This window comes from Aegilops tauschii, chromosome 6 (genome assembly GCF_002575655.3).
Source record: "Aegilops tauschii subsp. strangulata cultivar AL8/78 chromosome 6, Aet v6.0, whole genome shotgun sequence".
In the NCBI taxonomy this organism is placed as follows: Eukaryota; Viridiplantae; Streptophyta; class Magnoliopsida; order Poales; family Poaceae; genus Aegilops; species Aegilops tauschii.
The window spans coordinates 114,525,653-114,536,407 of record NC_053040.3 but is presented as its reverse complement, the minus strand read 5'-3'; the positions used below and the strand labels follow the sequence as shown (position 1 = coordinate 114,536,407).

The window sequence follows — 10,755 nt, the reverse complement described above, 5'->3', positions numbered from 1 at the left end:
GCGGCCAGGCGGCTCTCCTCGAGAAGAAGAAAGGTGCGGCAGCGAAGGAACGATGGGAAGGGAGTCTGCATGGTGAGGATGGGCACGGCGTACCTGAACCGAGGGTGGAGCCCGCGGATCATATTGGGCACTTGGTCGCAGTCGTCGACGGCGGCGCCGAGCTCGGCGAGACGGTCGGCGCAGTCCTTGAGACGCGCGAAGAAGGAGATGATGGAAGAACCCCCTTGCTCGATGCACCTGAACTCGGTGGAGAGAAGCACCACCTGATGCTCGGCGTTCTCCAGGAAGAGGTTGCAGATGGCGGCCCAGACGGCGGCGGCCGTGGCGCCGCGCTGGTGGATGAGGCCGAACACCTCCGCTCTGACGCAGTTGTACAGCCAAGAGACGATGTGTGCATCGTCCTGGAGCCAGGTCGGATCGCCTGGACGCGGCGGCCCGGTGATGTGGTCTCCAACGGCGTGCTTCTGGAACATCACCTCGAAGAGAGTGCGCCAATGAGAGAAGTTGGGAGGGTTCAGCGAGAGCACGATCGGGACGTGCTGGTTGATGAAAACGCCTGCCAGAGGAGAGAGAGCAGGGGAGGGACATGGAGGTGGAGGCGCCGCATCCGGGACGAAGAGAGCCCCGCGGTTGAAGACGGACAGGGTGAGGAGGGTCGGGTTGGGTGGCTGGCTGGTCACCGGCGTGACCGGCGTCCGCGGAGTGCCGTGGCCGGGACGGGGAGGTGGGGGAGGTGGTGGAGTCGACATGGCGACGGGAGGCAGTTGGGGAGGAGAGAGGGCAGCGGAAGAGGTCTAGAGACGGAAGAAATATCCAGCGTCTGATACCATATGGAGAAGTGAATGAATGGGCTTGCCACCTTGAGTGGTGCCTGCGTATGATCGCATGTATATATAGGTTTACATGTACAGAGGGGGGCGCAGCGCGCCGGTGAGATCGTGCGGGTGATCGTAGGATCATGCACGAGGACGTGCTAGAGAGCTGGGTCAGGGGGTTTGACCTATACAACTAACACCGAGGAAAGCGATTAAGAACTAATAGAAGTTTTTTTAAGATTTACGGAGTAAAAGTTAAGTCAGCAGAGCGATTTAAGGCCAGAGGCCAACAATCCAGTGCTGATTCTCGATTATATTTCTATGTTTACATCTTACAGCCCAGCCCTTCATATCAATGATTATATATACCCGTTTACACTGCTCAGTTCTCTCCAAAGATTTGCCACTCTCTTTTTTTCCACCTTGCCACATGCAGTCTTAGTTTCTTTTCTTGTGATGCACTAATGCAGATGACAGAACCACCGTTTTTGCCGCGTGAGAGGCTTTTTAAGGAGCAGCAGTATTTCCAGAGCTTGAGCAAGCACACTCATCTGAAAGGGCGTTACGATGCGATCACCTCCGTCGGCATCCCCCTTGCGCTCGCTGCCTTGAGCCTGTTCATGATTGTAAGTTTGGAGCTTTATGTGTTCACGATCATGATTGTAATTGTTTTTTCTGCTCTTGTTTCCGTTTAGCCGGTGACCCGTATCTTGTTGTGTGAACAGGGTCGTGGTGTCTACAACATGTCTCACGGAATCGGGAAAAAGGAGTGACCGTCAGTGGCTTCGCTGCTGGGTCGGTACTTTGACATGGGAGCGGTTCTTTGAAAGGATTTTGCTGTTCGAAGGTTATGAGCCCGTAACGTCTATTTAAGTTGCACAAATAAAGCTACAGTAAAGTTCCATCTGTGGATGGATTTCTAGTTCTCCTTTCGTTGGTTCTTGCGGGCACCTGGTGTCAGCGAACCGATGCTGAATTGGCAGCAACAATGTTCAATTATCGGCAATGTTGCTATGTGTTCTCTTTTAACCTGTGGTATACTATACAAGTCTTTCAGGCGATCATGGTGTATTTTATGTTCGATCTGTTTGCAAGCTAGTTCATGCACATTTCAAGCTGAAGCGCTGTTGGGCCCAGTTCAGTCTTGCATGAGCCTGTGGACACCAAATATATGACGTTTAAGCAGTTCAAAATATATTTCATAATCTTTTTTAAACAACTACTCCCTCCGTCCTATAATATAAGAACGTTTTTTACATACACAACAGAGTCCCATCAACAACTACAGCAGTTAACGATAACATCAGTAACTAGATCTAGAGCTCCTTGTCATCGTCATCGTCGTCATACTCGACAAAGGCCTGTCCCACGACTTTATCATCGTCCTCGTTGTCCTCTTTATACTCAACAAAGGCCTGTCCCGTGGCTTCATACTGCCGAAGGATGTCGTCCTCGCAGTCCCGCGCCGCCTGCAGGGACTTGAAGAGGGTGACGGCGGAACGGCGGTAAGCCTCCCGGATCTCAGGGTCGACGGCGGTCCAGCTGTCGATACGCTCGTGGTCGACCGGGCGGATGGGCTTGCGGGGCGGGAGCGCCATGAGCGAGTTGATGTACTCCTGTCTGACCAGCTCCATCTTCTTCCCGTTCTTGAAGACGATCACTCTCCCCTTCTCGCTGGCTCCAGCCTCCGGCGCCTTCTCGGCTTCCGTCACCGCACCCTTCGATTCCGCGAGATCCGACTTGCTGAAGTCCATCGCCTCCAAGCTATCTATGGATGTCGATGTGTGGCGGAGGCTGTTTGATTGTGGTGAACTAAGCGGGAACGGGGTTATTTATAGCTTCTCATCCGGGTACCGAGTCGGCCGGGATCGCGGGTCTTTGAACTCTCAGTTGCGTTCTCTGTCTCTGATCCGGCTCGGGAGTCCGGATTGCGCACGCCCCTAGACCGCAAATCCTATACGGCGCCCTCAGTGCCCGATATAGGTTTATTAGTACAGGGCGCATACCCCCGCCTCCACGATGGGCCAGCCCATTTCAGTTTTATGGAGCGCAAAAAGGGAAAGGCCCAGGTAGGATTCGAACCCGCGCCGCCGGGATTCAGTACAAAACGCACTAACAACCCCAGCCACTAAACTTTCCGTGATACTGCGTAACTTCTTCCCTCTTTTATTCTTGCCAGTTCTTTTTTTATTTTCGTTTTATTTCTTCTTCTTCTTTTCTCTTTTTCTAATTCGACGCAAAATGTTCACCGGATTTTCTGAATGATTTTTTTTTCTAATTGGATGAACGTTTTTTAGAAACCGGTGAACTTTTTTTCAAAATCGGTGAACTTTTTTTAAATTCGATGAACTTTTTTTGAAGTCGGTGAACTTTTTTTCCAATTCGATGAACTGGTTGTTAAATTCGTGAACTTTTTTTGAATTTTGCGTACTTTTTTTTCAAAACCAATGTACTTTTTTCAAACCGGTGAACCTTTTTATCAAATTCGATGAACTTTTTCTAAAATTGATGAACTTTTCTTGATGGATGAACATTTTTTAGAAATTCGTGAACTATTTTTTTTAAGTTTGTGAACTTTTCTTTCATTCATGAACATTTTCGAATTTGCGAGATTTTTAATTTTTTCGGATTTTTCGATATTTTCCTTTTTCAAGAGTCAACGGTTGACCGGTCAACTGTCGACCGATCAACCGCGATCGACGGAATGAGACGATCTGTGCGCGAGCAGCGAACGAGGCGATCTACCCGGGAGATGCGAACGAGGCGACTTGGGCCGGCCTAGTTCGAGGGCGCGTTGGCGCCAGTACCTCAAACGGGCGCTGAAGGCGCCCTTTAGGAGCTCTCCCCCTGGACCCTGACCTCGGCCGTTGTGGGCCAACTGGGCTTACCGCCATGCCTCTTACAAAAAATTTGTAATATGAAGATATATAGATAGAAAAACGTGATTCTCAAAAAAAAAGATAGAAAAATGCAGGATTTTTTTGAACACGATATAGACGCAGGCGCTCATACATACCCACATACAGCACCCGTGAATGCACGCACGCACACCCTACCTTTATGAGTACATCCGAAAGACTAAGGCAGGACATCATCTTGAGATCGACGAAATCGCCACAGACGTTGTCGTAGTCGACGGGAACGTCTCCTTTCACATAAAATCCCGTGGAATGCCAAAACGCAGAATCGTACAATGAGTGTCAATGGATGGTGCACGGGGAAAACACAGGAGCTTTAGAGGATCGAGAAGAGAGAACAGGGAGATAGTGTGTGAAGATGCATCGGGCTTCTCCAAAGAAAAATTAAAAGGGGTTTGAGCTTATGTTGATATACCTATGGAATGAGGGGCATGGAAATGGATTCCATAGGAATTTAAGAACTACAATCCTATGATTCAATGGTCTTCCTTAGGATTCAAATCCAAAATTCCACAAAAATTCTTCAATCCAAAGGGACCTTAACCGGTTATACTTTAAGTGGTAGTGTACACCAGTAAAATTTGTCACTCATTGCCACTAAATGTTGCCATCGGACCAACGGAATGTTGGTCAGCCAGTCAACCCGACAAAATGTTTACCTGGTTTATATAGGTTCTAGAAGGTCCTAAACAGGTCATTTGTTTTCCTTTCTTTCATGTTGCTTATCTACTGGTTTACTTCTTATATTATGGGTTTTTTTTGTTTTACTATTTACATTTTGCTCATTATTATTTTTCTGATTTTCTTTTTCATATTTTTTCTTCGGGGTTTTCTTTTATTTAAAAAAGTTTATGTTCTTCACTAAAAAAATGTCCACTAAGTTTCGCCATTTCAAATATAATTCAAAAAAATTTCCCTAAAAAAATGGCTATGGTTTTCTATATATGTGCAAGCAAGAAAAACCTGAAGAAAAGAAAACCACACCGGAGAGAGGACGCTCCGTAACGAACGCATGCGCTAAAATGCTGAAAGTACTCTGTCACCTAAAGGGGGTGAATAGGCGTTTTATAAAATTTTACGGATTTGGCTTTATCCTAATGCGAAAATTAAACTATGCGGATACTTTTCAAGCACAAATCCTAAATAGACTAGCTCAACTAAGTACATCAACAACTTATTCTCAAAAAGATATGCACTTACGGAAACTAGGAATCCGAAGTAGGCAATACAAGTTTACATAGACATGGAAATGAATGATAAAAGCAAGCACAAGTAAGCAATACAAGCTTACACAAGTTATATCAAAAGATACGATAATGAATGATACAAGCTAGCAATCCATATTAGGCATAAGTTATATCAATAGTAGAAAGTATGAATTGCGAAAAGTAAAGAGACAAGACACAATGCATATGTTCGCGGAGTTCAAGTATCCACCGATACAATAGTCTCCGTTGGTCGGGTGGGTGTTACCACGTAGGCACACCAACACCACAAAGTCTCACTTTCCTCTCCTTGAGATATCACCATAACGTGTGATATGGCTAGCTTCTTCCTTCACTCTGAAGATGGCAAGCTCCAGAACCACTTCACAAACCCAACGAAATTAACTCGGGCCTCTTCACAATCTCCATAAATGGGTCACCGACAACAATCCACCAAACTGTCTAGGAGCGGTGGCTCCAAGAGTAACAAGCTCATGAGCTCTCACTCGAACAAATTGACACAATGAGGTTAAACCAATGCAACAAATACAAAGCAAGAAATACACCAAGATGATGATACCTTCTCAGTCAAGCTTGGAGACGGCACCGTCGGCTGCGACAGTCGCTTCATGCTTGGAACCGACAAGAGGGTCTCCTTCACCATGAACTAGTCATGGTTTCGCAACCACACGAACATCCACGTAGGTGGCATCCACGCCTTCAATTTTAAGGCAAGGCACCGCCTCTCTTTCACTATCCATCGTCTGTAGACGTGACACCGCCAGCCGCAGCTACCGCCTATACATATGATCCATGATGATCCGACGGACTATGCCTCTGTTTTGGAGATGACACGCCTTTTGGAGCATGTTAGACTTTGATTTCAACCGATGGCTGTGCTCTGTGATTCAGCTTGTAAGACTACCATCTCTCTGTTAATATAGACACATTACCTTGCTTTCCTTGCTCTACTTTATGTAGGTTGCATGTTTGCTGTCTCGGTGATACTTTTGCAATAAGTTACTTCACTCAAGGGCACACTGTTGATGCCATACAAATTATCAAATTTGATGCACCTGGAGATGATGCGCTTATGTGCCAAAAGGGGACATTTGAACAAGATTAGCAACATTCAAAAAATGTTGGGGTGTGGTTGTGGGGAGGTGCTGAGGTAGGGTACTGTTTCTACTGTGTGCCAAGTAGAGCAATTAGGAACTAATAGAAGTTTTTTTAAAACTTCAAAGTTAAGTCAGTAGAGCGATTTGAGGCCAAAGACCAACAGTGCTGATTCCTTATTACATTTCTTATGTTTACACCATACAGCCCAGCCCTTCATATCAATGATTATATAAAACCCTTACACTGCTCAGTTCTTTCCGAAGATTTGCCCCTCTTTTTTTTTCACCTTGCCACATGCAGTCTTAGGGCGTGTTCGGTAGTTGCCCACGGCCGCAAAATCCTCAAATCCGTCACCCAAATCCAGCCGCCAGCTTCCCACATAAAGAGCAATTTGATAAAATGACACACTTTTCCTCGTACTTTGATCCAATGGCACGCCTTTCTTTTTATTAGATTAAATAGCACACTTTTCATTCATAGCTGGATAAAATGGCACAAACTGAGTTTTTCCTCCTTTTCCAAGTCTGAGCCCACACGTCATAATACTTTGGACGAATTTGCCCTTCTGTCTGGTCAACCGGTTCGATTGAAACAGAGGAGAGGAGACTATCGCCAAAAAAGATCAGAGGAGACGAGACGATCCAGAGGAACGATCAAAACAGAGACGAACGATCCGGAGGAGACTCACAGGTTTCGTCCCATCCCGTCTCTCCCTTCATCTCTCGCTATATATATATCTCCCTCTCTCCTTCTAATTCGATTCAATAAGCATGTAATTAAAGCTAAATTTCTTCAGGACCGGGCATCAATACAAGCTGAATTTCTTCACAGGAAGAAGCATCCGTAGCTTTTAGACAGCTGAACGAGCAATCAAAATTAAAAGCTAAATTCAGGCCTGCGGCATGAGTTTCATTAGCTAGACTGCTAAAGCTAGCACTACAGCGGCGAGCAGCTACAGCCAACTACAACAGCGAGCAGCTACGAACACGCGCTACAGTCAGGACTCGAACACGTCCAGCGAGGGACCTGGACTACGACGCGCTGCAGGGAACTTGAAGTGGCGGCACCCTTCTTCTCCCACATGGCGAGGGAGCGGCCGGAGCGTGGTGGACGGCGGCGCCCTTCTTCTCCGACACGCCAAGGGAGCGGCCGGAGTGCGGCGGACATCAGAGCGTCCTCCACAGGAACGGGCGCGGCGCGGTGAGGTGGTGGCGCCGGGGAGTAGCGGCAAGGATTCATAGCTGTGGGGAGGAAGCACACCGAACCAGTAGCGGCGAGGATTCATAGCTGTGCTTGGCTCCGAACCAGTTGACCAGTCAGAAAGGGTAAAATAGTCCAAAATATTATGACTTGTGTGCCCAGGCTTGAAAAAGAAGAAAAAAACTCAGTTTGTGTCATTTTATCCGGCTATGAATTCAAAAGTGTGTTGTTTAATCCAATAAAAAGAAAGGTGTTCCATTGGATCAAAGTACGAGAAAAAGTGTGCCATTTTATCAAATTGCTCCTAAACTCCTGGAGCTACCGATCTGTTCGGCGCGGCAACTTCTCGCAGGCAGCGATCGATGAGGCCAAAAGGCCAGAAGGTGCTTATTCGGCCCATTTTAGCAGGCCTCCTTTCTCTTCGGCATGGGCATACGTGGGCTACTGTGAAATGAATTTGATTTTTTTTCTTCAGAGACACGGACGAGGTACTCGAGGAGGCAGAGAAGGAGGTCGGGGACAAGCTCGTCGACGCAGCCTGCGTGCTCCGGTCGTTGGGGACGGCGGGGTCGATCTCCGGTCGGGGACGGCTTCGAAGAACTTCGGTCGGCGCGGCGGGGAAGAGCTCCGGTCGGGGACGGCGGGGTCGAGTTCCGGTCAGAAGGGAGGCGGAGGAGGGCGAGCGCGGCGGTGGGGAGGGCGGTCGCCGGTTCCCGCGCCGGTTGGGTGGTCGTGGCGGCGCGCTAGGGTTCGTCGCGAGCGTGGAAGGGAACAGGGGAGCAGTGGATCGAGTCGAGGGAGGAGACGAGCGCTGCCTCGAAGCGGTACCTACGGTCACTTCACGGTGGCAATCAGTTGTAAACTGAGCCAACTCTCGCTTCCCAGTTTTCATGGAGCCAGCTTTTCCAAGCTCTGCGACTCCGTCAATTTTGCATGTAGTCCAGAGCCAGCTTCTCGGCCCAATAACCAGGATTGGAACCGTTCGGCTGGACTCCAAGGCTGGATACGAGGATTTCAGAAGGCAGAGGGCTCCTGAACACGCCCTTAGTTTCTTTTCTTGTGATGCACCAATGCAGATGACAGAATCGCCGTTTTTGCCACGTGAGAGGCTTTTTAAGCAGCAGTATTTCCAGAGCTTGAGCAAGCACACTCACCTGAAAGGGCGCTACGATGCGATCACCTCTGTCGGCATCCCCCTTGCACTCGTTGCATCGAGCCTATTCATGATTGTAAGTTTGGAGCTTTGTCTGTTCATGATCATGATTGTAACTCATCCGCAAAAAAATCATGATTGTAACTGTTTTTTCTGTTCTTGTCTCCGTTTAGCTTGTGACTTGTATCTTGTTGTGTGAACAGGGTCGTGGTGTCTACAACACGTCTCACGGAATCGGGAAAAAGCAGTGACCGTCAGTGGCTTCGTTGTTGGCTCAGTACTTTGACATGGGAGCCGTTATGTGAAAGGATTTTGCTGTTCGAAGGTTATGAGCCCGTGGCATGTTTTTTAGTTGCACAAATAATAATGCTATCAAAGTTCCATCTCTGGATGCATTTCTAATTCTCGTTTCGTTGGTTTTTGTGGGCACCTGATGTCAGCGAACCGATGCTGAACTGACAGCAACAATGTTCAACTATCGGCAATGTCGCTATGTGTTCTCTTTCAACCCGTGGTATACTCGGACAAGTCTTTCAAAGGATCATGGTGTATTTTATGTTTCAGTTTTGATATGAATGCAAGCTAGTTCATGCACATTTCAAGCTGAAGCCCTGTTGGGCCCGGTTCAGTCTTGCATGAGCCGGTGGACACGTGGGGCCAGCACGCATAATTGCATAATAGTGCGTAGCAAAATGTATTTTATAATCTTTTTTAAACAAACTACAACAGAGTCCCATGAACAACTACAGCAGATAATAACAACGATACATCAGTAACACAGATCTATTGCCGGAGTCATCCACTTGAGTATTGTAATACCGCGAGAGTAGATATTTGTATCCCGTTTTGCGGTCATTTGTCTTAAACCTTCTCTTTTAATCAATGAAAATGGTAAATTTTTTGTCTTGTTTCAAAAAAAAAAATCTAGAGCTCCTTGTCATCGTCTTCATCATCATCGTGGTCGTCGTCATACTCAACGAAGGCCTGTCCCGTGGCATATCGTCGGCGTCGTCCTCTTCATACTCAACAAAAGCCTGTCCCGTGGCTTCATACTGCCGAAGGATGTCTTCCTCGCAGTCCCGCGCCGCCTGCAGGGACTTGAAGAGGGAGACAGCAGAACGGCGATAAGCCTCGCGGAACTCAGGGTCGAGTGTGGTCAAGCTGTCGATAAGCTCGTGGTCAACCGGGCGGATGGGCTTGCGGGGCGGGAGCGCCATGAGCGAGTAGATGCACTTCTGGCTGACCAGCTCCATCTTCTTCCCATTCTTGAAGACGATCACTCTCCCCTCGTCGCTGGCTCCAGCCTCCGGCGCCTTCTCGACTACCGTCACCGCAGGCTTCGATTCCGCGAGATCCGACTTGCTGGAGTCCATCGCCTCCTTGATCTACCTTCCTTCACCTCTCTCCAAGCTAAAGCTATCTATGGATCGTCTGTTGGATTGTGGTGAACATAGAGCGGGGGCGGGGTTATTTATCACCTCTCATCCTGGTACCGAGTCGGCCGGGATCGCGGGTCTCTGAATTCAGGTACGTTCTCTGTCTCCGATCCGGCTCGAGAGTCCCGAGTGCGCACGCCCCGGCGATAACCTCTTTTTTTTGAGGAAACGCCCGGTGATAACCAGCCCTGGACCCTGACCTCGGCCGTTGTAGATGGGCCAACTAGGCCTAGCGCCATATACCCCTCCAAAAGAAATTGCAATATTTTTTTGAGATGAAAAAAAACACAGGAAACGCATGATTGAGATGTCACATGTCGTGAAATCCTGTGGGATGCTAAAACACAGGAATCTTGCAATAAGTGTTAAAATGGATGGTGCACGGGGAAAGAACACAGGAGCTTTAGAGGATCGAGAAGAGAGAATAGGGAGACAGTGTGTGAAGATGCATTGGGCTTCTCCAAAGAAATTAAAAGAGATTTGAGCTCATGTCCATATACCTATGGAATGTGAACCAATCTGTGGTTGGATGGTTAGAGGGACTGTGATATCCCCAGACCAGCAGGGTTCAAGTCCTGGTGCTTGCATTTATTCCTGGATTTATTTCAGCATTTTCGATGATGCGCATTCAGTGAGAGGAGACGTTCCCGTCGACGACGAAGTGCCTACGGTGACTTCGTAAATTTCGAGATGATATGCTGGCTCAGTCTTTCAAAGGTGCTCATAGGGGTAGGGTGTGCGTGTGTACGTTCATAGGGGTGAGTGTATGTGCGTGTATATGAGCGCTTGTGTCTGTACTGTGTTAAAAAAAATAACCATGGAATGATAGGAAATTCCATAAGAATTTAGGAACTCCAATCCTATGATTCAAAGGTTTTCCTTAGGATTCAAATCCAAAATTCCACAAAA

The 10,755-nt window shown here is 47.8% G+C and overlaps 1 protein-coding gene across 1 annotated transcript; it reads left to right on the top strand.

The window, feature by feature from the left end:
* The first annotated feature begins 1,049 nt into the window (after positions 1–1,049).
* On the top strand, positions 1,050–1,898 carry LOC109783126 (uncharacterized). Its single transcript, XM_040393967.1, has 2 exons — positions 1,050–1,441; positions 1,541–1,898. Exons 1-2 carry the CDS (start codon positions 1,280–1,282, stop codon positions 1,586–1,588), a joined length of 210 nt encoding a protein of 69 aa, XP_040249901.1. The 5' UTR covers positions 1,050–1,279; the 3' UTR covers positions 1,589–1,898.
* Positions 1,899–10,755: the final 8,857 nt, after the last annotated feature.